A 27,546-nucleotide genomic window follows, 5' to 3' on the forward strand; every position below is an offset into this window, starting at 1 on the left:
TATTGTCGTTGGGGCGTTTATAAAAGAAACCACGGGACGTATGGGGATATTATCCTTGTGAATTTTAGGTTGTCCGTATAATGCAGGAGCCCTTGGATTCATCACCATTGCACTTCTTCTAGCGAATTTATTTGGGAATATTGATTGGCAATTATTTATTAGGTTGCGCACGTTTACTGAAATTTTGTCCGTTGGGTCCTTTTTTAAGATTTCAAAGTCTTCTGGTTTTAGGAATGCTTCTACTTTATTTAAGTAATCAATTTTGTAAGTGGGCTACCCACAGTTTGATAATGCCTTCAGAGGGCGAAACAGCTGTCACGCGTAATAATAATTACACAGCAGAACTTGTTTAAAAATAAACTGTTTTTATAAACCCAATAATAATATTATTGTATATATAAAAAATAAAAAATAAAATGGAGTTCTACAAATTAAACTTAATAACAATAAATATATCTGGTTCACTTGATTGTGGCATGCCTTCTTCGGGCATCCCAGACTTCCTCTACCATTCATATTCACCCTACATTCTCCTTACACTTCTTTCTTCGTTAATTTGCTGAACATGTCCAGAGAAGCGACGCAAAGAAAAAAAAGTATTTACAATTATTTTCGTTGAACATTTAAGGCGATGCACTACGTCGTGCATTATTTTAAATTGAGCCGTTATCAATAAAAACCCTTACGTAGATGGCGATAAGGTTTAAATTCCCGGTAACACCATCCGCCTGTTTTGATTTATGCAAGAAAAAAACATGGCCAAAAAGTGCCTTTTATTTTATTTTGTTTTTTTTTCGATCATTTTATAAATAACTTAATTTGCCACATTATACAATAAAATCATAACCGAAAATGGGTTCGTAAGTAGGAGATTTTGAACTTTAAAGCAGTTTTCATAGGCCTTTACATTATTTTTTTCTGGGCTTATAAAAAGACTTATCTAAAAAATACTCGATTATTTCAAAGGCCAAGATGTATTTTACTCGCAGTATTTAATTAAAGCATCTGAAACATTTCTAGGCGACCACATTTTCAAACCAAAAACACATGATTTTGCATTACTACGTATGGCATAGCCTTAATTTGATTTTTTTGACCTACCTGTCGTACTGCAGGCACCCTCTGTCCGGTAACGGACTCCAAGAGGTCCCGCAGAAGGTCTCCGTCCCGACATTCTGCAAGGGCGCGCACCCTCCTGGCGCTACGCCCCCTCTCCAGGTAATGGTTGGCCCAGTCTGTGTAGATCTGCAAAAGAAGACAATGTTATTATCACCTATTCTCGAAGACAATGTTTTTCAGTAGAAATCAATATATTTCGTTACTGAAAATTTTGCAAGCGTACTATTTTCATAAAAATTAGCCACCTCTGTGATAGATTGCCCGAACTACTTAAACTAAATCGATTAACCATACAAAACAGCCCTGAATTGTTAATGCCAAGTTGCGATGCCTACTCAGCTATTTCAAGTACAATTAATTTTAACACTAAACTCACTACTGGCTATTATCATTGACACCTCATACTTCGATTTATGACAGGTCTTATACAAGCCTAGTATAAATTAGTTCAACTATTGTTACACTGTTATATATTTTTTTTGAATTATGCATTGACTTACTGCACTTATATTAATAACTGCATCACTTGCAATAGTGATTCTTGTCTACACATTAATTGTTCTTTAATTTATTGCTATTGTTATCCTGTTTACCACTGTGCGCTTGTAATTCGATTATCACTGTATTGTAAAAGCCATTTTATGGCGTTTGAATAAATAAATAAATAAAATCACACATTAAACCTTACTCAGTGTACTTCTTTGTGGTAAATGTATTAAATATCTTTATTTAGTACAGTCAATTTGACAGCGCGAATCCAATTTCTATAAAATATTTTTCTTACAAAACTTTTCGAACAGCCGTTTACGATAAAAAAAAAACCATAAGTCTTGAAAAAATTGAAATTCAATAGATGTATACAAAATTCAATAGATGTATACAAAATACAATAGATATATACAAAATTCAATAGAGGTATACAAAAATTGTGTTCATACACAATTGACCGGGTCTGGCACCGAGGACTTGTCAACAAATTGCATTCTTACGGACTTCCCGCATCCCTGTGTACGTGGATTGCTGACTTTTTAAGGGATAGGTCGATTCAGGCGGTTGCTGACGGTTTCACCTCTTCCTCGCACTCCATAAATGCTGGCGTCCCACAGGGATCGGTTCTGTCTCCGACTTTGTTTTTGTTGCACATCAATGACCTTTTGACATGTGCACCGATTCATTGTCACGCGGATGACAGTACAGTTCATGATAGCTTTTTGTTTGACAAGCCCCCAAAGGGCACACAAACTCCAACGGCTCGGAGGGCTTTGAAGCAGAGAATGGACGGTAATCTCGAGAGTATTTCCTCCTGGGGTAAAAATAATCTCGTCGAATTTAATGTTTCAAAGACCCAATCCTGTCTGATTACGTCTAAAAGGGATCCAAATGATAATCTAGTCTCCTTCAACGGAAGCAATCTTCCGAACAGGCCTTCCATTGATATGCTTGGTGTAACTATAAGTGACCAGCTCAGGTACGGGGGCTCCATCGAAGCTAGAGTAAAGTTGGCCTCTCAGAAGCTGGGCGTACTGTACAGGGCCCGCAGATACTTTAATAGTACACAACTGCTCACCCTGTACAAATCGCAAGTGCGCCCTACTGTCGAATTTGGCAGCCATCTCTGGTCTGGAGCCCCAAAATACCTGAAAAAAACCCTTGACTCTGTGCAGAAACGGGCGGTCCGTTTGATAGATTCCCCAATCTTAACAAACGGACTGCAATCTTTAGAGCACAGGCGTCAGGTAGGTATGCTGTCCTTGTTCTATCGGTATTACAATGGAAGATGCTCTGAGGAACTAGCGTCATTGATCCCTTCGGCACCGGTGCGTAGTCGGGATACACGCCAAACGCGCGCCCAACATTTGTACACAGTTGACACTTGTCACATGAGAACGGGTCGCTTCTATGATTCGTTCTTAAGTTCAACAGCTCGGCTGTGGAACGAACTGCCGGCCTCTGTGTTTCCTCCCTCCTACAACATGGGACTCTTCAAGACCCATGTTCACTCCTTCCTCTCCACAAAAAGACCCTCCACACAGCATCCCCAAAGATGACATAGGCCCTGAGGGAAATTATTTTCTTCAGGGCCTCCTGTGTGGAGTAAATATTAAAAAAAAAAAAAAAAAAAATACATTTCTAAAACTCCATACAGTGAATTCGCTTCATTCAACTCGGTACCTTACAACTTCACAAGACTCCATTTAAATACTTGGAGTAAGCGTAATATGTAAGACCGGCTCAATTATCTGGACTCAATAGAGGCCCGAGTAAATCTGGCTTCCAACAAACTTTACGTCTTGTACAGAGCTAGCATATTCTTCAATAGTGACCAACTGGTAAACCTAGACAAATCACAAGTTCAAGAAGTCGAATCTGAGCTGAAATAAACCTACTTGATTTTGTGCAAAGGTTGGCGGTAGGTATGAATGAAAATCCATTGTTAACAGAGCGTTGCCATCTCTAATACACAGAAGGAATGTGGGAATGCTGAATCTGTTCTACGGGTATTTTAATGGAGTCTGAGCACCAGTGAACGTGAATACCCGTGATTTGTGATTGATTTTGGCTTAATGAGAATGGGCCGTTTCTCGACTCATTATGTGTAAGACTGCTATGTGGAACGAATTACCGGCATCTGCTTTTCTTACTTTATAATATCTGGGCCGGTCAAGACCCGCATTAAGAAAATCCCTACTTACAGCCCCTACCTTAACCCGCCTCACAACGCTTCCCAACCAGATGGCGATATAGTTCCCCTACCTTTACACTGTACAGACAGGGACGCTCTTGTGAGATGTCACATAAAAAAAATAACTTTCCCACAATACATATTATTCTACATACGCTATATCCATATACTTCCCCTTCCCCTCACCTCCCCATCTATTTCACCCTATTGTAACTTAATTTTATCACACCCAATAAAAACATTATAAACCGTCATCAATAAAAACAACGTTTTTTTAGTACAATACATTTATTTTCAATTTTCGTGCCATCTCTTGGGCCTGCTAGTAGCCAATTTCAGAGAAATGCATATGTGTGCGCGTGTGTGTGCGTGAGTGCATATAATGCATTGTCATCGACAACGAATTTCAGCTATATCGGGTGTCGGGAAGTGGGTTAATTTCCACTTCTAAGATTTGCAATCTGTGTAAAATGATTTAAGGAGATAAATAAAGCAAGAATCGAGATTATTCTTATTGATAATTGTAGACAGTGAATGTAATATTGTTCTTTGTGGTAAATGTATTAAATATCTTTATTTAGTACAGTCAATTTGATAGCGCGAACCCAATTTCTATAAAATATTTTTCTTACAAAACTTTTCGAACGGCCGTTTACAATGAAAAAAAAAATATTATTTTCCACTAACGAAAACAAAATTGAAATTCAATAGATGTGTACAAAATTCAAAAAATGTATACAAAATACAATAGATGTATACAAAATACAATAGATGTTTACAAAATTCAATAGATGTATACAAAATTAAATAGACGTATAAACAATGCAATAGATGTATACGAAATTCAATAGATGTAAATTCAATAGAGGTATTCAAAAATTCTGGTCGCAATACCAATAAGTATCAGTTTTATATTATGTCACCATCTATCTATCTAAATTAAAATGAAGCTGTTCGTTTGTTCAAAATGTTAAAGAAAGGAAAGTTCTTCATCGATTGCTTCAAAATTTTTACACAAAGTTGCATTAAAAAATACAACTAATTTAAAAATTAAAAATAGTTATTCTGCAATCCGTTCCTGTTGCACTTCGCCAATTAACTCTTGGCTATTAATACTTGGTACGTTGTTGTTTGAACCGCCTACAAACCGAGGGGACAGGGTTCTATTTCCGGACTGTCTCTCTCTCCGATACCAGATGCAGTATATATATAATAGCAGCGAAGTAAAGCTGTAGACGGCACGACATTATAATAGACTTGTAAAATACAGTGTTGATGTTCGACACGGTGCTGAATCATTGTGCAGTGAGATTACTTCGATTCGGCACGCTTAGGCCCCGTTTATAAACTTGACTTAGTTATAATAAGGACGAATTCGTGATTGTGAAACATTATAACTAACTAATCATCACGCCGTTTCCCGTAGAAGTAAGCAAGAAGGACGGACCGCAAAACAACTCGATTTATATTTATTTATTTTGTAAGAAACAAACACCTTTTATATAAAATACAATGATAGATATAAATATACAAGAACTGAAGTCTAGCCACAGAAGTTTCTTATGCTAAAGTTCATTGGAAATGAAGTTTTAATATCTTAAAATTAATTTAGTGTTAAAGGAAGGGGAGAGGAAGAGGAAAATAGGAAGAGGATAGGATATGCTCCCGATACATTCCACACTCTCATATTAATAATCGATCGTACGCATTACTTCATATCGATATTTCTTTAGGTTATTACTTATTACCAAAAATGTCAATGCTGTAAAATTTTGTATTTTATTGTGCACATATACGAGGAATTGGGGAATTTTTTCGAATGTTTGTTCTACACGAGGGTAGATAAAATAAATCAGATTGTCGGGTTGATCTAGACGGAATATGAAGATTTATTGAATTGGTAAGTTCTGGTGAGTCCAGACCATTATTTAGGATTTTAAACAATAAGATTTGATCAAAAATTAGACGTCGTGTTTGGAGGGAGTTAAAATGATGAAATTTAATGGATTCGGTATAATTTGAGAAGTGTAAGTTTAGTTTATAATTTATGTGTTTAAATTTTTTTTTTAAATTCTTTATATTCTTTCGATATGGGCTTGGTATAAAGGAGTCCAGATAGGTGTACAGTGTTCAAGGTGGGGGCGAATATATGAAATGTAAAGGGAATATAGTGTTTATGTTGTGGAAGGGTTTTGCTATGCGAATTATGTGTTGGATAAAGTTTAATTTAACATCCAGTGTTACCCCAAGGTCACTGATATATTTTACTTCATTGATATGTATACAAAGGATATTTTATTTTTATTACGTGTAAATGTTAATTTATTCCATTTATACAAACTCCACGCTTCAGTCACTTCATTCACGCCTTGAAATAACATCACCATAACTCCTAAAATTATTTCTCATGATTTTAATTGCATCCATAACTTTGTAATACAACCATGCTCATGCAAAAATATTGAACTTGTTTCAAAATACGCAATTGATTGTAATTTTAAATGGGATATACATATACTGCACGCGGCTTAGAGCTATAGTGAGCAAACTTTATAGATTGAAGTTTTTTGTTCCACCCAATACCCTTAGAATAGTATACCTGTCATTAACGGAATCCCTAATAAGATATGGAATAACTTCATGGGGACATTCAATAAAAACAAATCTTCTTTCAGTCCAAAATGTACAATATTCTTTGATAAAATTATTATTAAACAAAACTAAATACAAACAAAGACATGACATACCAAAGTCATTACTATACAATTCTGTAAATTTATTATCTGTTCGTGCTATATTGTGGCTTAAAATTGCGAGTTAGCATACATCTCAATCTGAACATAATAAATTAGTGACACATGTTCATAATACAAGACTAATTGCAAACGATGGACTTGTAGTTCCCAGATACCCGAATAAATACGGTCAAAGAACTCTAGAATACCTCGTTCCATTAATTTACAACATATTACAAAACGCAATAAAAAGCTGTGAATTGACTCACAGAAGGAAATGTATGTTAAAAAAATAGTTATGTGAAAGATTTTTTTTGTACTAATGTAATTATGTGTATATTTTATGTACTTATTAAAATTGTATATGTATTTAAAAGGTAAATGTTAAAAGAACCCGTTGACAAACTGATATCAATCAGTTTAACGGGACTTAATAGTAAAAAACTGTATTTTTGATAGTTAAATATAAATAAATAAAAAATAAGGCTATTAAACAAATAATAAGTGTACAGTACATAATATAATAAGCTGAGTATGAACAATATAAGCAGTTACAATGCATGTTATCATTAATTCTCATAAGCAACAATTAGTCCCCAGAAATATCCATACAAATTGAAAATATCTCCCGAGTAAAAATAAATGCCGCCGACGGTAATTGAACCCGCACCTTCTGATGTCCGGTCAGGTGCTCTGGACCCCTGAGCCACGTCGGCTTATTTCCAACACGCCAAATAATTCAATATTTACTAGTACTTCAATCAAAAATTATTGCTTTTTACATTTTTTCACCTGTAAACAACCAACTTTATTTTTGTAGGAAAGGCTTTGTTAGTGCTAAATTTACAACTAGATGGCGTCGAGACATATTATATCTACATTTGTTAGTTAAATGTTTGACTTGTCAAATATTATTATTTTTTTTAATGATAAACTAATGTTTATAAGACAAGGTTTTTTATGCATAGCACAAAGGATAACAAATTATTATAGAAAATAATTAATAATAAAATAAAACCAATTAATAATGATAAAATATAACCATGATAAAATGTGACCGTGATAAAATACTACTGTGATTAAACATAACCGTGATAAAATACAATCGTGATTAAACATTACCGTGATAAAATATAACCGTGATAAAATATAATCGTGATAAAGCAGAACAATGACGAAAAGAATACGGAAGAAAATAAACCTAACCTAATTTTATCTAACTAACTAAACCTCACGTCTCCTTTTTTCTCTTCACGCGTTTTTCTACGAAAGGGTAGGCAGAGAGATAAGACCTCTGTACAACTCTTCTTGGCACATTATCCTTGCTTTATTCACATGCATACATTTTCTTATTTGTACTCTTCTATTGTTCTGACCTATAATAACATGACCGAACTAATTAAAAGTATTTGATTCAGTTGATCGTGTCATGCTTTCAACCTAACCTAACCTTATATTATAATCTAACAGCTGCACATATAAAATCTGGTCAAATAATTTGTTTTTTGTTAAAAACGGGACTGGAGGCCTACAACGAATGAATTAACAAATTTCATAGCAAACTCAGTAAAGCACTAATAAGTTATGAGGTAGTCCGAACAATTGTTCTTAAAAATAAATAACATTTTCACATTCGTTAATTATATTTATTCGCACAAGGCAATTTCGAGAAAACGTGTTCAGATATATTCTGAATGACTAATATTTTATTAGTAAATGGTCAAAGTGTGAAGCTTAACACATTACAGTTAGCTACAAAACGTTGAAAGCTGTTATAAAAATACGGTTTGGTATTTAAAATTTTATTATAACAGTTCCAACAGCGTTCACCACGTCAGGTGGCGTCATGCGGCGTTAATTCCGTGAACTAATGTAATCCAGGATTAAGTAGCGACACGGTAAAGACCTAAACGTGTCGTTAGGTCACACTGAAGTTCTTATCCAGGGTTAAGCTAGTTTTGATAAACCGGCCCTCAGAGTAATAAAACAAAGGAACGAGGAACGTTCCAGAAATTTTGTGAAATTATATTTAACGAATTGTTAGTAATACTTATGATAAAACTATGATAGAAGATTAATTGTAATAGGTAATCAACTCGTAAAAACAAGTTTTTTTAAACTATAATAACCACTAATAAATTATTATAAGCAATAATTACTCGCCTGACATATCCATGCAAATTGAAAATATCTCCCGAGTAAAAATAAATGCCGCCGACGTGAATTGAACCCGCACCTTCTGATGTCCGGTCAGGTGATATGGACCACTGAGCTACGTCGGCTTATTCAAGACACGCCAAATAATTCAATATGTACTAGTACTTCAATCAACAATTAATGCTTATTATATTTTTTCACCTGTAAACAACCACCTTCATTTTTGTAGGAATAGCTTTGTAAGTGCTAAATTTCCCAATAGATGGCGTCGAGACATATTATATCTAAATTTGTTGGTGAAATATTTTGACTTGTCAAATATTATTATTTTTTTATCCTTTGTGATGTGCATAAAAACCTTGTCTTATAAAAATTAGTTATCATTAAAAAAATTATAATAACCACACTTAAAACCTCGTTAAATGTCAATCGAGTATGACGACATTTATTTCGTATATTAACATATCATATCATATGTATACAGACGTAGAAACACAAGTAAGATGCACATCAGGGATGTCACCAACATTTCCAATTAAAGTGGGGGTACACCAAGGATCTGTCCTCAGCCCATTGCTATTCATAATGGTCATGAATTACCTAACGAGTCAAGAAATGAACAGTATTCTCAAGACTATGCTTTTTGCAGATGATGTAGTACTGATAGAAGAAAATCATTGTGATCTACAAAATAGCCTGGAAAGGTGGAGAAAGATCCTGGAGGAAAATGGACTAAAAATTAGCAGGAAAAAGACGGAATATTTGTATTTACCATTTGAAGACCCAAATGCTGTAACTCCTTCGATGCAATTGGATGGAGTAACATTAGCCAACTGTGACTCATTTAAGTATCTGGGCTCACTCATCCACAGAGACAGAGGATGTGCAGCGGATGTCAACCATAGGATAGGAGTGGGATGGATGAAATTTAGATCCGTAACAGGAATTTTGTGCGACACGAAAATGCCAATAAAACTTAAAGGAAAGACATACCAGACTATTGTTAGACCCGCGATAATGTATGGCTCCGAATGCTGGACTATGTACAACTCCTACTCTAGGCAACTCGAATCAGCAGAAATGCGAATGCTTAGATGGACGGCAGGAGTATCATTAAAAGATAAAATTAAAAGCTCACGCATTCGTGGTAGCCTGGGTGTCACTGACATAAACAGTAAGCTAGAGGAACGACAGTTAAGATGGTATGGGCACATAAGACGGAGACCACCAGACCACACAGTGAAGCAGGCAATGTCTATAGAGCTTCAAAGACAGTCATCCAGAGGTAGACCAAAGAACTCCTGGATGACCCAATGCTCCAAAATCCTACAAAGAAACGGCCTAGATGAAAGCGACACTCAGAACCGAAGAAGCTTTAACCTGAGAACGAGAAGAGCCGACCCCAACAGCCTACCTAGGCAATGAGTTGGGATAGTGCTAGGAAGAAGAAGAAGATTAACATATCATATCATCCAATTTCAGAAGAATGCGTATATGAGTGATTGCCACCAAACGTTGATAGAATGCATTGTCAACGAAAACGAATCTATTCGACGAGTTTTAGCTCGATCGGATGTCGGGAAGTGGTTTAATTACGTTTCCAAGTTTTGCATTTATTCATGGGTCTAGACAAGCAAGCTGTTGGTCGCGGGTTCAAATCCCTTATTGATTAATTTGTCTTATGTCATATGTAATTTATATAAAAATAATATATCTTATATTTGCGGCACGTTCCAGAGTGGAAGATACTCTCAGAAACGCCCTGATGTAAGACCACTATTCAATGTTGAAACGTTGCTTGAAATGTTTGGTGACCAGATCTGAATAACCAGGTTCTTCCTGGGGATGCTGTAGTATCACTGGCTCCAGACGGTTGGGAGCAGGTGGGACTGCAGTTTTGCACACAAAGAAATAAACAAAATTCCGTAAAACAAATATAAATTTCAAAGAAATGTATTGAAAAAAAAAGGTAAATTTCATTTCTTTCAAGTGAATTACATATACTAAACGAGAATGCTTAAGCGATGTATAAATAAATATAAAAAATATTCTTATTATTTTCTTTATTTTTATCTTTGAACAATTAACACTTTCCTCACGCCTTAGTTTAGACGCCTCTCCGGCGCCGAGCACAGCGCTAACAAAACAAAAGGAGGAGCGCTCGGTGGGACACTAGAAACCGTACAAACAATCGCGTGACGTCACACACGCCTCATTACGTAATTAATGCGTCAGCTGGCTTGCGGACCAAAACAACAACGTGTTTATGCATGAATAAGGCAAAATTAGCTTGCTCTGAAACTGTTATCATTTTCAAAACAACATAAAAGAAACGCTCACAAAAAATCAAAACATCAAGAAAAAAGATTGAATGCTGTATAAATAAGATCCCTTAGGCGCATGTGTGGTAAAACCAAGTAAGATCGTGAGAAAAATGTTGAGATTAGCAAGCAAAGGGCTGATTAGTATGATAAAGAAAGGGAAGCATGTTTTTTTCATAATTTATACACAGGAAAATAATTTCACTCAGGGCCTATTTCATCTTTGGGAATGCCTGTGGAGGGTCTTTTTGATTAGAGAAAGAAGTGAACATTGAAGGAGGGAGGAAACACAGAAGCCGGCAACATAAGTTTCAGCTAATAAATAATTATAAGCAATAATTAGTCATCCGAAATACAAATACAAATTGCAAATATCTCCCGTGTAAAAATAAATGCCGCCAACGGGAATTGAACCCATGCCTTCTGATGTTCGGTCAGGTGCTCTGAAACCACTGAGCTATGTCGGCTTATTTCCAACCCGCCAAATGATTCAATATGTACTAGTACCTCAATCAACAATTACTGCTTATTATATTTTTCACCTGTAAACAACCAACTTTATTTTTGTAGGAAAGGCTTTGTTAGTGCTAAATTTCTCACTAGATGGCGTCGAGACATATTATATCTTCATTTATTGGTGAAATATTTTTGACTTGTCAAAATAATTATTTGTTATCCTTTATGCTATACATAAAACCTTGTCTTATTAGTTATGTCGGATTTGGTAACCAAACATAACCTCACATACTAATCTACTTTATTTTGTCCTATTCGGTGATATCATAGACATATGAATATTAGTAGACCTGCCCTAAGTGATTAAAATCGTATTATCCCCACTCCCCATACCGGTTCCATTGGAGCCGGCTGTGCTCGCGTATGGCCTCAAGTGAAATTTGAAAACGTGACGTCATCATTCTTGTGCGAACTATGGTCGAGGCATCATCGGTTCATTTTACGAAATAACACGGCAAATGTTGACTTGTGATATGAAAACTTGTAAAAATAGATGTGAAAAAGAGAATAAACCCAATTGTCGTATTACATTCCATATATAAGCATTATTTTACTTTATTTTAAGCATATTCACATCGTATAATATAGATCAGTTTTAGAAACATATACTATCACATCGAGAAACGTCTGGACGCGAAACACAAAGCTGGTTGGTTGCTGGGAAGTAAATTATGAACATTTATAAAAGTGTCTTAACTAAATACTTAAACGAAATATTCGACTCTGAAAATAGAACCGAATTTTTTTGCCGAATTTGGACTTCGCAAATTTGTTCATAACGTGGCGAGTAATTTGCGCTCCCATGTAAAAATGTCTATTCATTCAAAAGCAGATTTTACTTTTAAGAACTAAATGGTGATATTATAATGCGAGATGCCTATTTACTGTCAGATTGATTTATTGACGAATCACAGTCAGCTTAACCCCCTTCGTTCTTCAACAGTTGATTTTACCCCTCGCCATTATCTTGTCGTCTATTAATTCCTATGTCTGTGGGTGATATGATAGTAATTAAAACAAATGCTTCAATTCATTAAATTTCTAGACTTTGCTGATGGACTGTCTCCTATAGACTCCAAAACTACTTGACCGATATTACTGAAGATTTCAAAGGTTGTTCTTATTAGTGCCAGGAGTGTTTAGAGAGTAGTTTGAATTGTAGAAGTCAAGAATGCCTTAATGCCTTAAGGCGAAGCTTAATGCTAAATCGCTATTTTGATTAATCTTTATAACGAATTGGTGTACCTACATTATGAATACCAAAAAATATGTTTTAGATAAATTGAACGTTTTCCTAACGTTTCGCTTGAGTAGAATACAAATAAAAAAATAAAGTACTAAAAAAATTATTTTTCAATAGAGATGTAAACGCGTAAAGGAAACGACTTGTAAAAAATACAGTATTATAGCTAAGATTATCTGTGACAGTTTCACTTGATTAACTTTTTTACTTTCTTATAAAATTATTTACAAAATAAATAAAAATCACTTTTGTGCTAGAAATAGAGCGTTTCTAGACTCAGTTTGTCAAACGATTTTAATGCCTATTACCTACAATATAAAGTATACAAGAATATACACATTTTTGGCTTGTAACTTCCTCTTAACTATGCACTGAAAAGAGAAACAGAGTCGAATTAAATTTGATATAATGTAGATTTTCTAAAGTAACAAAGTGGTACACAGTAGTGAATGTTGAAGAAGTCGAGAACGCCCGAGGACGACATGGCACGATCAAGTAAAAATAACCCGAGCAAAGCTGGGTACACGTCAGCTTGTATTGGAATAGTACGTTATTAACTCTTGGATTTACACTTGTCTGAAATGAAATAATTTGACGCGTGACTAAATCTCGTTCCGGGAATATTCTGGATTTTTAAATTAGGAACTGTGATGAATGTCAGATTTCGCGCCAATTGCGCTGACGCACGCCTCGCCGGTTTCGCGGAAAAATAATGTGACAGTGCGACTCCTTTGGACGTTCTCGGAAACTAATCTAGATTAAAAAAATGTATTCTCTTTAATTTGGCGAATTTATTAAAAAAAATTATTATTATCAATTTTATCGTTTCAATTGAAAATAATTATTTTGTGGCTTTTATACAGGGTGTATCGGCACGTACCTGACAAACTTTAACCAGTTTTTCCTTAGCACATTTGGAGTAAAAAATGTTATGGGCACTTTGCTGTCCGGTAACATTTTTTTTCAATTAAAAACAAAAAATTATAAAAAAAATCCACACTCCGTCGCTGTCATTGGCATTGTTTCTCGTGTTCAACAGCTGTCATTAGCAAGTGTGTCAAATAGCGTCTTCGCTCTTTCATACACACTAAATAATAATAGTTAATGAGACGAATGGTGCCATGCCATTTCGTTGTGATTGTAAAAGCGCGCCAATTTAGGTACGTACGTATATTATTCAACGAAACTCGAATAAAATATTGCCAGATGGGTTTTCAAACTTTGACAAAGGATAAAACAGTGGTGACATGTGGTGAAAATATAAATGGTAAATTTTTTATTATTAAAAATGTTACCGGACAGCAAAGTGCCCATAACATTTTTTACTCCAAATGTGCTAAGGAAAAGCTGGTTAAAGTTTGTCGGGTACGTGCCGATACACCCTGTATACTAAATATTTCGCGGTTGATTTCTATGGAAATGTTTGATGCTGTCAGAGATATAGACATACTTTTAGTATAGTCTTCGCGCAAGGTCACGTTTTTTTAATGTGAATTTTACTCAAGTGTCCCAATTGCTACTATATGTCTTGAGACAGTCGGACTATGGCATTGCAAGTGGGAAGGAGAAGGAGATGAAGTATCTTGCTATTCAGATTTGGTCACGAAATATGGTTAAATCTTTTTTAAGCGTGGTACCTAGAGTATACCAGTCTGGAATGTGTCGAATCTTTTGATTGTTGGTTTTAGTTTTTCAATTTATTTATTTATATATATATACGCCTAAAAAGACTTTTACATAGAAGTGATACATGATGCAGTGTACATAGGAGAATATGTATTACACAGGAGATATTGACAGTAAATAGATGTAATCCATTTTAAAGAAGGTACAAAATACACACTTGTAAAATTGTGATTACAAGCGTAATGAGAAAATATTAAAAAAATATGAAGCAATATTAGTAAAACGTAAGAGTAACATAAAGTAAAAAACAAATTACAACAACACTACATATAAGACAAATCATTAAAACTAATTTACCAACGCTACTCTAATTTGTAGGATTCAACAAAGTGTTGTTGTAGATTATGCTTAATTCTATATATGGAGTCATTAAATAAATCAATAGCACCCCCGTACTTGCTGCCCAGATCATGCATCATATCTGTATTACAGAAGAATGTTATATTTTGTCTTGTATTCCTAGTCGGCACATGGTTGCTGTTACACAATTGCTGGTATAACTGGCTATAAGCGCTATTTTTTTATTGAATTTTGGCTTGGATTTGTGCTCAAACTCGACCAAATTTTAGCTTGGATTGTGCTCAAACTCGACCAAATGTTAGCTTGGATTGTGCTCAAAATCGACCAAATTTTAGCTTGGATTGTGCTCAAACTCGACCAAATTTAGCTTGGATTGGTGCTCAAACTCGACCAAACTTTTGTTCCCGATTATTTTGTAAATGTAAGTTTTTAATTTATCTTTCTGAAAATTGAATACAATGTTGAATTTTTGTACATAGTGTAAGATTTGTTATTTTATGTGAAAAAAGCTCACAACAAACAACCTTGTAATAGGTCACCCCAAGTGGTTCGCTACGTTTGGTGACTTAGCAGGGGTGCCCGGGTTCACGGGGTTGAGGCTTGTCTAGGGCTTAGATCTGATCGGGGGAGACTGGTTGAGGGAGACCTTTTGACCTCTCTAGCCGGACTGTCTCTCGAACCATCGATTTTACACGCAGTGGGAGGGATGGATTCATATGTCCCACCCACCCCCAATATGTTTTCTTTCTCAAAACTGGCACATTCATTTGCTTAAAAAAAACCGCTCCACATAGCATCCCCAAAGATAATTTTTTCCCCTCACTCCTCCAATTAATATCAGCACCGAATATATTCTACCACTGCCAGTTTTAATTCAGCTCTGAAAGGGTTGATGAAATCTAATTATTTGCTAAGCGACTCTAATTATATATCTTGGCGATGGGTCAGTAGGGGTTGAATAAAAAAGTAAAATGTTATGAACATTAATTATTAAAAAAAATAATTGATTTTTTTGATTTTCAATCCAATCCATTTCTGGATTAAACTTTATTTATTTATTAACGGACACCGTCCAAATTACAAAATAATAACACGAATAAAGTAAAATGAAAAATACAGGAGTAGACAAAGGTACATGAAAGCAAAGACAAATGGTAGATATAATATAAGAAAATAAAGTGACAAGTCGAATCAAGTCAAGAATACGCCGTGGGTCAGGACCACAGGACACTTATAATATTCCGTCACTTGTTTAGCGACTGGCAAAAATCATTCAGACTTATCCCAAAAAAAGTTAAGGTTTTGACTTGAGTTGACCAGTCTACACATTCTGGACAATGGTAAATAATATGTTAGTAAGCCTCACCTCATTTCTTCTGAAGACAATGGAGAGGCTAATGGACAGGCACATAAGGGACGGGGCACTGAAAGAGAAGCCCCTCCACGAGTTACAGTTTGCTTACCAAGCAGGTAAGTCAGTCGACGCGGCACTGCACAGGTTGGTGTACAAACTGGAGCAGGCACAAGCGACTGGGGAACTGGCGGTAGGGCTATTCCTGGATATAGAGGGAGCATTTAACTGCACCACTATTAAATCCATTGATGAAGCGGCAGAAAGACATGGACTCGACAAAACCACCAGAAGGTGGCTGAGGAACATGCTCTCAGGCCGGATACTTACGGTGACAAGGGGTGAGGTAAGCATCAAAGTGCTGGTGACACGAGGGTGTCCACAGGGAGGGGTCTTATCACCCTTGCTGTGGAGCCTGGTGGTGGACAACCTCATCCGGAAACTCAACAACAGGGGCCTATATACGCAAGGGTATGCGGATGACATTGCAACCATAATAAGGTGTTGGGATGCAGACACAACCCGAGGCCTTATACAGTCAACACTGGCAACAGTGGAAGAATGGTGTGAAGAAACAGGACTGTCAGTCAACCCAGACAAGACAGAACTAGTAATCTTTACGCGTAAAAGGAAACTAGAAGGATGGAGCAATCCAACCTTCTATGGAAAGGAATTAGAACCCTCTGACACGGTTAAGTACCTCGGAGTCATCATAGATGCCAAACTGAGCTGGAAAAACCAGGTGGAAACTGTAGGCAGAAAGGCCTGTGCTCTGATGTGGGCAACTAGGCGAATCTGCGGCAGAACGTGGGGTCTCAAACCTAAAATGATGCAATGGCTTTACACAGCCGTTGTAAAACCAAGGATCATGCACGCAGCCCTGGTCTGGTGGAGGAGAACAACACTGAAAACAGTGATGGTCACACTCAATCACATACAGGGACTTGCATGCAGAAGCATCACAGGAGCCATGAGAACCACTCCAATACTAGCCATGGGAGTGCTGCTGAACCTACCCCCACTAAACATAGAAATAGAGGGGGCGGCGATGGCGGCAGCCTACAGGTTACATTGCAATGGCCAATGGAGAGGAGAGTTGCCCAGAAACAGTCACACGGAGATAGGAATAAGACTGAGGGCAATTAGTCCGACGGCTGGGATGAAGCAGGACGGCAAACAAGCCGAATACTTCTTCGAACAGCTGTTTAAAGTGACGTACCCCACAAGGGAGGAATGGGACACGGTCCCAGGTCCAAACTCCAAACAGGAACTAATCTGGTTCACAGACGGGTCCAAGATGGAGGAAGGAACAGGGGCCGGGGTCTGTCTACAGGGATCTAAGAGGGAACTCAGTATACCTCTAGGAATGCACTGCACTGTGTTTCAAGCTGAGATGAAAGCCATCTTAGTCTGCGCACAGGAGAATATGAGTATCGGGTACAGAAATAAGAACATAAACATATGTTCTGATAGCCAGGCGGCCTTAATGGCACTGGAAAGTAACCGATGCGACTCCAGACTGGTGATGGAATGCAGGACTATCCTAATAGAACTGGCGACCATCAATAAAGTAACCCTGCTCTGGGTACCGGGACATAAAGGTATTGAGGGCAACGAGCGGGCTGACGAACTAGCAAGGAAAGGGGCGAAAGCACCACTTGTGGGATCTGAGCCGGCCGTAGGAGTAGCAGCTTGCCACACCAAACTACATATCAAGAGGTGGATCAAATCCCAACACTGGAAGGAATGGAAGAAGGCACCCGGAATGAGGCAATCTAAAGTACTCATAAACGGACCGGACCCTAACCGAACCAGGCAACTACTCGATATGGACAGAAACTCACTGAGGGAACTGGTAGGACTATTAACGGGACACTGCCATCTCAGGAGACACATGCAACTGTTGGGAGTGGAAAACACCAACATCTGTAGGAAATGTGAAGAGGAGGAAGAGACTCCAATTCACCTATGGTGCCAATGGCCCGCTCTGCTGGGAATAAGGCTCAGATACCTGGGAAGACACAGTGTGGAACCAGAAGACATCGCCACATATCCAATGACAGCCCTGGTGAACTTCATAAAAGGGACCGGGTTACTGGCAAGGGAATGAGGTAAAATGGGAGATAGTACAATGGGCCTATGGCCTAAGTGCTCGCGGGGAACGTAAGTAAACCGCCTCCGACTATAAAAAAAAAAAAAAAAAAATATGTTAGTAAAAACAGTAAATTAATTTTAAAGTTAGTACCACAAAAACACTTAAACGACCACATGGGGTCAAATTGATTACCTGCAAAATATTCGCTGTCTGGTTGTTGACATCGTCACTGGAACGTCTCTGAGGCCGCAAACACGTGGGGATCATACTGACCCCACTATGGTCGATCTAACCCTACTATGACAAACCTAACTTCAATATTATATGATTAACCTAACCCCATGTTCATTTTACTCCACACGGAGAAAACTTTCTGATAAAAAATATTTCAAATTTATTGACGATCTCTTCAAATTATTCGTAATCCGGTTAAAAATGGGATTGTAGTCTACTATATATCCTGATAAATTTTTAGTAATAATGTAGCGGTAGGAACTGTCCGCTTACGTAGCAAAACTTCTATACACGCGTTGGCATCAAATTTCAGCCGCCACTCGTTGAATTCAAGTAGCTGAGCGTTGAATTCCAGAGAAGCCGGGAGTTGGTTTTCGAGGCAGGAGGGAAGCACATCGCAAGACGGGCTGTTTGAATGTCGGAGATTTAATACACGCACGTGAGACAATTTTATTAATCCACATGAATTAGACACATAATCTCTTAGATATCACCATGATTATAAATTCGTTTAGAAGAGTTTTCTAGACTGGCGCTCAGTGGTGATTTCTTATTTTTAGCTTTATAGTTAATATAATCATACAAGTAAATGTCGTGGCCGAATTCAAATTACGTTGTGCTATCAAATAGCCAACCACCCCTGATTTTCTAAATTTAAGTATTGCTCTTGTAATCAAGTTTAACTCAAATATACTTCATGTTGTTTTATCACAATTGATATTGCTGTGTCATCATTTCATCCCCCTTATTGCTGCAAGCTATGGTGGAACATATAACCGGTATACGGTAAGTTTTTATTAATATATGGTGACAAGCTACGTTACAAAATGGCGCCCCACGTTGGGCATTCAAACAGCCCGTCTTGCGATGTGCTTCCCTCCTGCCTCGAAAACCAACTCCCGGCTTCTCTGGAATTCAACCCTCAGCTACTTGAATTCAACAAGTGGCGGCTGAAATTTGATGCCAACGCGTGTCTAGAAGTTTTGCTATGTAAGCGGACAGTTCCTACCGCTACAATATACAAATGTTTTGTCACGATGTCGGAACACGTTTTAATAAAAATCCCATTTTCATATTATACAAAACAAAACATCTGTAACGAAATGGGTCTTCCGACGACCCCATGCATTTTTATGTCTTATGGGCTTTTAAACCATAGAAATCCCAGTTAATAATGGTAACTTATGTATTTGCGCAGGAATACGTAAAATAATAAAATGATATGTAAAGTATTTAACGTTCTTATTAAAAATACTTAACTCTAAATTCGACTGTTGTGAACTCCTGCAACTTATAAACATACATACACCCACAGTAAAAACACGACAAAATACAATATTCTACAGCAGCACACATAAGCGTAACTACATTGCCCACTCTCCGATACAACGACTTCACACCATGGGAAATCATTACTTGGGTGATGTTGACATATTCAATACCAACTTGGCAAGTTTTGTGGATCATTTAAAACATTTATTTCAACAATACTCCTAAACACATCATGCAAACCTGCAAATAGCTGTAATTTTCTGTTTTTGTTTCTCGTGTTTGTATGACTTGTTGCATAGCTTTTATCAAATGTAATTTTATTCTTATTTTTTATGTTTCAAAGTATCTGTCAAATTAAAATTATACTACCAACCATGTAAAAGCCCTCTGGGCGTCAAATAAATAAATAAATAAATTTAAGCTAATATAAGGGGGATAGTAGTTTTGGGTACTACCTACTCCCCCACTTGGCTGCGGGGTAGTTAAGACAAACGAAAATGCAAGAACACGTATTTCGATATTATTACGAGTTTACAAGTTACAATCGGGAAGCGGTCTGCAGTCCCGTTTTAAACCGGATTGAAGAGATTTTTAATAAATCAGTAGTATTTTTTTTATTCCATACACTAATATTATGATCAATTTTATCTCACCATGAAAATTGTCAATCTTACCAACTCTCTTGATCTATGATCAATTTAACCCCATCACTTTAGTCTCAACATATTATTTACACAAAGGGTTAAATTCAACAGTATTTACGCGAAGCACTTTGGGCACTTTCGCCCTATTCTTTGTCACTTGTTTGTCGCACATTATTTGCATCGTTGAAGGGAATGGATTAATTTGTGTGTAAATCAAAATGTTTGACGAATGGGTGATTTAAAACCCGATAGGCACTTTATTTTGTTTGCACTAAGTCTAAACGATAAAGAGGGGAAACGTCATTAAAGTGGATTGATATAACATGTAGATATTATACCTACAGTACAATACAGTACAATGCAGCGCATAACAAGGTAGTGAAGTGGCAATGTAGTGCAGTACAATGAGGTACAGTACAGTAAAGTACAATACAGTTGGTACACTACACTACAGTGCAGTACAGTACGGTGTATTACAGTATAATACAGTAGGTACACTACACTACACTGTAGTACAATGTAGTACAGTACGGTATATTACAGTATAATACATTATGATGCAGTATAATACACTACAGTGCAGAACAATGAAGTACGATACAGTATGATACAATACGATACAGTACGATACAATATGATAAAATATCGTTCAGTACGATACAATACAGTATGATGCAGTGCGACGCAGTACGATACAGTAAAATACAGTATGATGCAGTCTGATACAGTAAGGTACTGTACGATGCAGTATGATACAGTACGATGCTGTACGATACTGTACCATACAGTACGGAACAGTACTATACAGTACGATACAGAATGATACAATACGATACAATACGATACAGTACGATACAATATGATACAATACGATACAGTATGATACAGTACGATACAATATGATACAGTACGATACAGTACGATGCAGTACGATACAGTACGATACAGTACGGAACAGTACTATACAGAATGATACAATATGATACAATACGATACAGTATGATACAGTACGATACAATATGATACAGTACGATACAGTACGATGCAGTACGATACAGTACGATACAGTACGATACAATGCGATACAGTACGATACAATGCGATACAGTACGATACAATTTGATAAAATACTGTTCACTACGATACAATACAGTATGATGCAGTGCGACGCAGTACGATACAGTAAAATACAGTATGATGCAGTCTGATACAGTAAGGCACTGTAAGATGCAGTATGATACAGTACAATGCTGTACGATACTGTACGATACAGTACGGAACAGTACTATACAGAATGATACAATATGATACAATACGATACAGTATGATACAGTACGATACAATATGATACAGTACGATACAGTACGATGCAGTACGATACAGTACGATACAATGCGATACAGTACGATACAATATGATACAATACGATACAGTATGATACAATACGATACAATATGATACAGTACGATACAGTACGATACAGTACGATGCAGTACGATACAGTACGATACAGTACGATACAACGCGATACAGTACGATACAATGCGATACAGTACGATACAATTTGATAAAATACTGTTCAGTACGATACAATAAGGTATGATGCAGTGCGACGCAGTACGATATAATACAATACAGTATGATGCAGGCGATGCAGTAAGATATAGTACGATACTGTACGAAGCAGTATGATACAGTACGATGCTGTACGATACTGTACGATACAGTACGGAACAGTACAATACAGCATGATACAATGCCATACAGTACGATACAATTTGATAAAATACCGTTCAGTACGATACAATACAGTATGATGCAGTGCGACGCAGTACGATACAATACAATACAGTATGATGCAGGCGATGCAGATACAGCACGATACTGTACGATGCAGTATGATACAGTAGAATGCTGTACGATACTGTACGATACAGTACGGAACAGTACTATACAGTACAATACAGCATGATACAATGCGATACAGTACGATACAATTTGATAAAATACCGTTCAGTACGATACAATACAGTATGATGCAGTGCGACGCAGTACGATACAATACAATACAGTATGATGCAGGCGATGCAGATACAGCACGATAGTGTACGATGCAGTATGATACAGTAGGATGCTGTACGATACAGTTCGATACAGTACGGAACAGTACTATACAGTACGATACAGCATGATACAATACGATACAGTACAATAGCTGATGTGTTTGTGATCCAATGAAGCTATTGTCATATTCGAATATCCCAAAAGCGGGCATACACGAAAAAAAAACCGAATTAATTTTTACGCTCGTTTTTCTTGATTCGAGTATTGACAGCATTCAGTCACTATGGACTTAACACCACTGATCATTTACGACCAGTTACTAACGTATCTAGCGATAAAATCCGAAACTATACATAAATATACACATCTGCCTTGGTGATGGATACAGAGACGCTGTCCGAAACATTGGCTAAAGAAGGACGTAACGTAATACAGTATAATATCCTAAAATAAATAACGATCTCATTAATTTGTTCACATGATGCTGACTTTTATAAAAGTGGTGTTTACTAAGTTATTGTTTTATTTGAAATTAAAAAAATATCATTAATCGTTTTCTATCAAATCAAAAATATACAGGGTTTTCCAATAAGAGGTGTTATTTTGTGATCAATTGTTTCGTTGCTTGTGTTGCTTATGTCTTGTTGAAAGTAAACGTTGTCCAGATCAATACCTTCCAATTCCGCCATAAAAAAATCATTAATCATCTCTCGATAGCGCAATCCATTCACCGTAACTGTTGCTCCAGCCTCATTTTCTAAAAAAAAGGTCCAATGACTCCACCGGACCATAAACCGTACCAAACAGTAACACGTTGAGGATAGAGAGGCTTTTCAACAATAACTCTTGGGTTTTCCGAGCCCCAGATGCGTCAAATTTGCTTGTTGACGAAGCCATCGAGGTGGAAATGGGCCTCATCACTCAAGATGATTTGCATTTGATTCACTCAAGTGAATTTTAATAATTTCAATGCGTTGTTGAAGCGTGTATCGTTCCATTTTTATTAATGGCGTAGTTTCTACTTGTCAAATGTCAAACAATGACAGCTTTAAAAGTAACATCTACCGAAATAGCGGACTATTCAAAATAACACCTCTTATTGGAAAACCCTGTATCATGCTGGTCATTAAATTTAGTCGCAATCTAAAATCACAATATCTCAATGTATTTGTAACAATATTTATTAAGTTTTTAATTGGACGATTGATCTAATATCGTTAATGAAAATGAATGAGAGGTTTATTGATATCCCGTTGATAGAAATAGGACCTAAATTGGATATTGATGGATTGATACTTCAATAATTCATACTTTGTTCAGATTTATATGAAATTTAGTAGCTTTGAAGTCGGCGGCTCAGATTTGTTATGAACTAGCTGGCGTTGCTGGACTTTTATCTTCTTTCATAAAATATAATATCCATGTATTATATATGTAAACCTTTCGAAATAAATTATCTAAATGATAGTGAAAACCCTATCAAACTCCATTGCATGGTTTAGAAGAACTAAGAGCACAGACAGACGCGGATACACAGTGACTTTATTTTATACTATTTAGATTAGAGATACCAACGTATATTCATGATTACAAATTTACTAAAAGTTATTCCGAGATGTTCCCGAACGTTCCAGACTATTCCCGAACATTCCAGAATGTTGTAGAATGCTCTCGAATGTTCTGGACTGTTCTAGAAATTTGTAGAGGTCGAAACTTTCAGCCCTCATATCTTCATAAGCACGCCCTTCAGGTAAAAACGGTAACCTTCTTGATGGATGGGGGATAGAGGACTACCACACCATATAAGTCCCTTGATTGTACCGGGAAACGTTTCTGAGTTTTAACGGCACGCACATTGTACGAGTACACTTACTTTTGTAATAAATATTTATTATGAAATGTTTTATTGCAATATATTTACCAAACTAAATAATAACTTTTTCCGATGAAAAATAATTTTTTTACACTCCCGACTCGCTCGTGAGTTCTACAGCTGGGCTTTGCCGGCCTTCGTGTTTCCTCCCTCCTACAACACGGGTCTTATCAAGATCCATGTCCACTCCTTCTCCTCAAAAATACCTTCTACACAGCCTCCCTAAAGATGAATTTGGTCTCGAGCGAAATTATTTTCCTCCTAACCTCCTGTGTCGATTTAATGTAAAAAATGATTCACTGCTTGTATTATCATAGCTCGTGGTTAGATGGCGCCACATATAAATTAAGACAGTGTTATGTGTTGTAATATGAGGCATATTATAAAGAAGTTTGTCTTGATGCCATGCCAGTTATTGGAGACCTGCCAGGTTTTGGTTCCGTCATATTGCAGTGGTCACAGAGGTTTAGCCATGTTAAGTTTAGATTTGAAATTCCAGTTTCTTCTAAACCTTCCCGTTTCCCATCTCCTTTACACACGCACCCTTCAGCCTCACAAAATACATACCTAGTCCAAATTGGAGATGCCTGACTGGCAGTTGGAACTCTTGTGCGTTGCCCACATAAATAATGCAAATAACACGAAGAGAAAATTTTAAAATTATCATGCTTAGTTATTCTATTAACCCGGCGCGAACAAGGTGCAAAATTGTTACACCGGCTGTAAGATGGGTATCACACACCCACAATTTTTTCATTCGAAATTCGATTTTAAATTTATATAATTTTGGCAGGGAACAAACAAAAAATATATTGAATGAGCGTAGCGAAGTCCTGATTTGACTTGAACACATCTGCATTTTGACTGTCTGTAAATTTTCCGTATCTCATCAATCCTGTCAAAATGGTAAACATGTTTGATAATACAAATAATCTAAAAAAAAACATAGATTAAAAAAAACAAAAACAAAAAACAAACAAATGCGTGAGCGTTGCGACTGTTGTGAGCTGTAATAATGTGTCAAGCGTAATAATGAACATTATACGCGAAGTCTACTGTTCACAGCATTACCAATATCTTCTTTTATAAAATGAAACAGATCATAATAAATAATTAATTATATTACCAAATCTGGCCTACGCGACGGTAAGCCGGTGTTCCGAGCGCCTAAATAAAACCCTAAAATATTTGATTTTAAAATTCCCGGGTATGAGATGCCCGACCTCATTCATGACGGGTTAAGTAGATACCTTCTATTAACATTTTAAATAATTCTGTGTAGATTATTTAGGTCAAATCTCGTGGGTGCATTTCATAGAAATGCATATTTTAAAATGACTTAGGCTTGGTGGGTAAACGTTGCAGTGTGTCTACAATGCCAGTAATGACTAGTCAACTATTCTAAAGGTTGAGAGTTCAATCTATGTATGTACAAAACAATATTAACTACAGAGAAGAACAGTGAATAATAATTTCACTCAGGGCCTATGAATGTCATCTTCAGGGATGACTTTTTGAGGAAAGGACGGAGTGAACTTGGGTCCAAATTTGTATAAATGTTGGGCGATCGTTTGTCTTCTCCAAACTTTACATCAATGTCGCTAGTTCCTCGCAGCATCTTCCATTGAAAAATTCGTAGAACAAGGATAGAATTTCTACCTGATGACGGTGCTCTAAAAATTTCAATACGTATCTCCAAATACAAGGTTTTCCAATAAGAGGTGTTATTTTGAATATCCCTCTATTTCGGTAGATGTTACTTTTGAAACTTTTAACATTTGACAAGTAGAAACTACGTTATTAATCAAAATGGAACGATACACGCTTCAACAACGCATTGAAAATATTAAAATTCACTTGAGTGAATCAAATTCAAATCATCTTGAGTGATGAGGCCCATTTCCACCTCGGTGGCTTCGTCAACAAGCAAAATTGTCGCATCTGGAGCTCAGAAAACCCAAGAGTTATTGTTGAAAAGCCTATGTATCCTCAACGTGTGACTGTTTGGTGCGGTTTATGGTCCGGCGGTGTCATTGGAACTTACTTTTTCGAAAATGAGGCTGGAGCAACAGTTACGGTGAATGGATTGCGCTATCGAGAGATGATTAATGATTTTTTATGGCCGGAATTGGATGGTATTGACCTGGACAACGTTTACTTTCAACAAGACGGCGCTACGTGCCGCACAAGCAACGAAACCATTGATATTTTACGATTGAATATCAAAATAACACCTCTTATTGGAAAACCCTATAGTATAAAATAAAGTCGCTATCCGGGTCTGTCTGTTTGTGCGCTTAGTTCTTCTAAACTACGCAACGGATTTTGATAGGATTTTCACTATGATTTAGAGAATGCATATTATATTTATAATGTAAGGAAAAGTCTCCCAGCTACGCTGGGTGCACGTCAGCTAGTTCTTAGTATTTTTAATAAAGGGGAATCTATCAAACACATCGCCACTTTTTGAACGGAGTAAAAAGTATTTTGGGGCTCCAGACAAGAGGTGGCTGCTAAATTCAACAATGGTGTGCACTTGCGATATATACTGGGTCAGTAGTTGTGTACTATCTGAGGACCCTGTATTTGCTATGGTGTAATTAATGTAGGTTGGCGTTCGCTCAGTTTTGATTCGTGACGACAGATTTAAAAAATATTTTTTAAATTATTTCCCATGCTTAATAATAACGATTGGATTAATTGTATAACGCCGTTTTGGTGGGAAAATTACCGAAAGATTGCATGTATTAGGTTCTGTGGGATGTAGGTTATTTATAGAGATGTGCCGATTATGACTTTCGCCGACTAGCCGACTAGCCGATTAGTCGGTTGTAATAAGACCGACTAGTCGGCTAAGCCGATTAGGTACGGTTTGAAGCAGAAGCTTTAGTCTTCTTACATCATAATTTACCCTTAATTAAAAAATATAAGTAAGTTATAAAAAATATAAGGAGATTATGATATTTTTGGTTGTCACAATTGTGACTTTGATTTGATTAGATTATGTAGGTATGGTTATAAGAAATATGTTTTTTTCATTTTTTTTTTGTTTTTATCAAACAGTTCATGTTTAGAATTTTTGGATATATATATACATATATTACTGTGCATCTTGTACATACAATCTTGCTTTAATACATATAACTGAGTTTGTTAATTTAAAAAAATCTACTTTTTATTATAATAATAAGAAATACTTATAAATGTTCATTGAAGATAAGAAGATTTTATGTTGTTTTTTATGTTAATTAGG

General features: G+C 36.5%; 1 protein-coding gene across 4 annotated transcripts in view; it reads right to left on the minus strand.

The window, feature by feature from the left end:
* The window catches only part of sick (sickie), a 478,256-nt gene that overhangs the window by 335,397 nt on the left and 115,313 nt on the right, over positions 1 to 27,546 (minus strand). For all 4 annotated transcript variants that reach the window (XM_089643461.1, XM_089643463.1, XM_089643462.1 and 1 more), the window contains exon 2: positions 1,102 to 1,245. In XM_089643461.1, coding sequence (XP_089499587.1) covers positions 1,102 to 1,245 — 144 coding nt within the window. The remainder of the gene's footprint in view (positions 1 to 1,101; positions 1,246 to 27,546) is intronic.

The sequence above is a fragment of the Hesperophylax consimilis genome, chromosome 19, assembly GCF_061612785.1.
Source record: "Hesperophylax consimilis isolate HC1 chromosome 19, BYU_Hcon_1.0, whole genome shotgun sequence".
Lineage (NCBI taxonomy): Eukaryota > Metazoa > Arthropoda > Insecta > Trichoptera > Limnephilidae > Hesperophylax > Hesperophylax consimilis.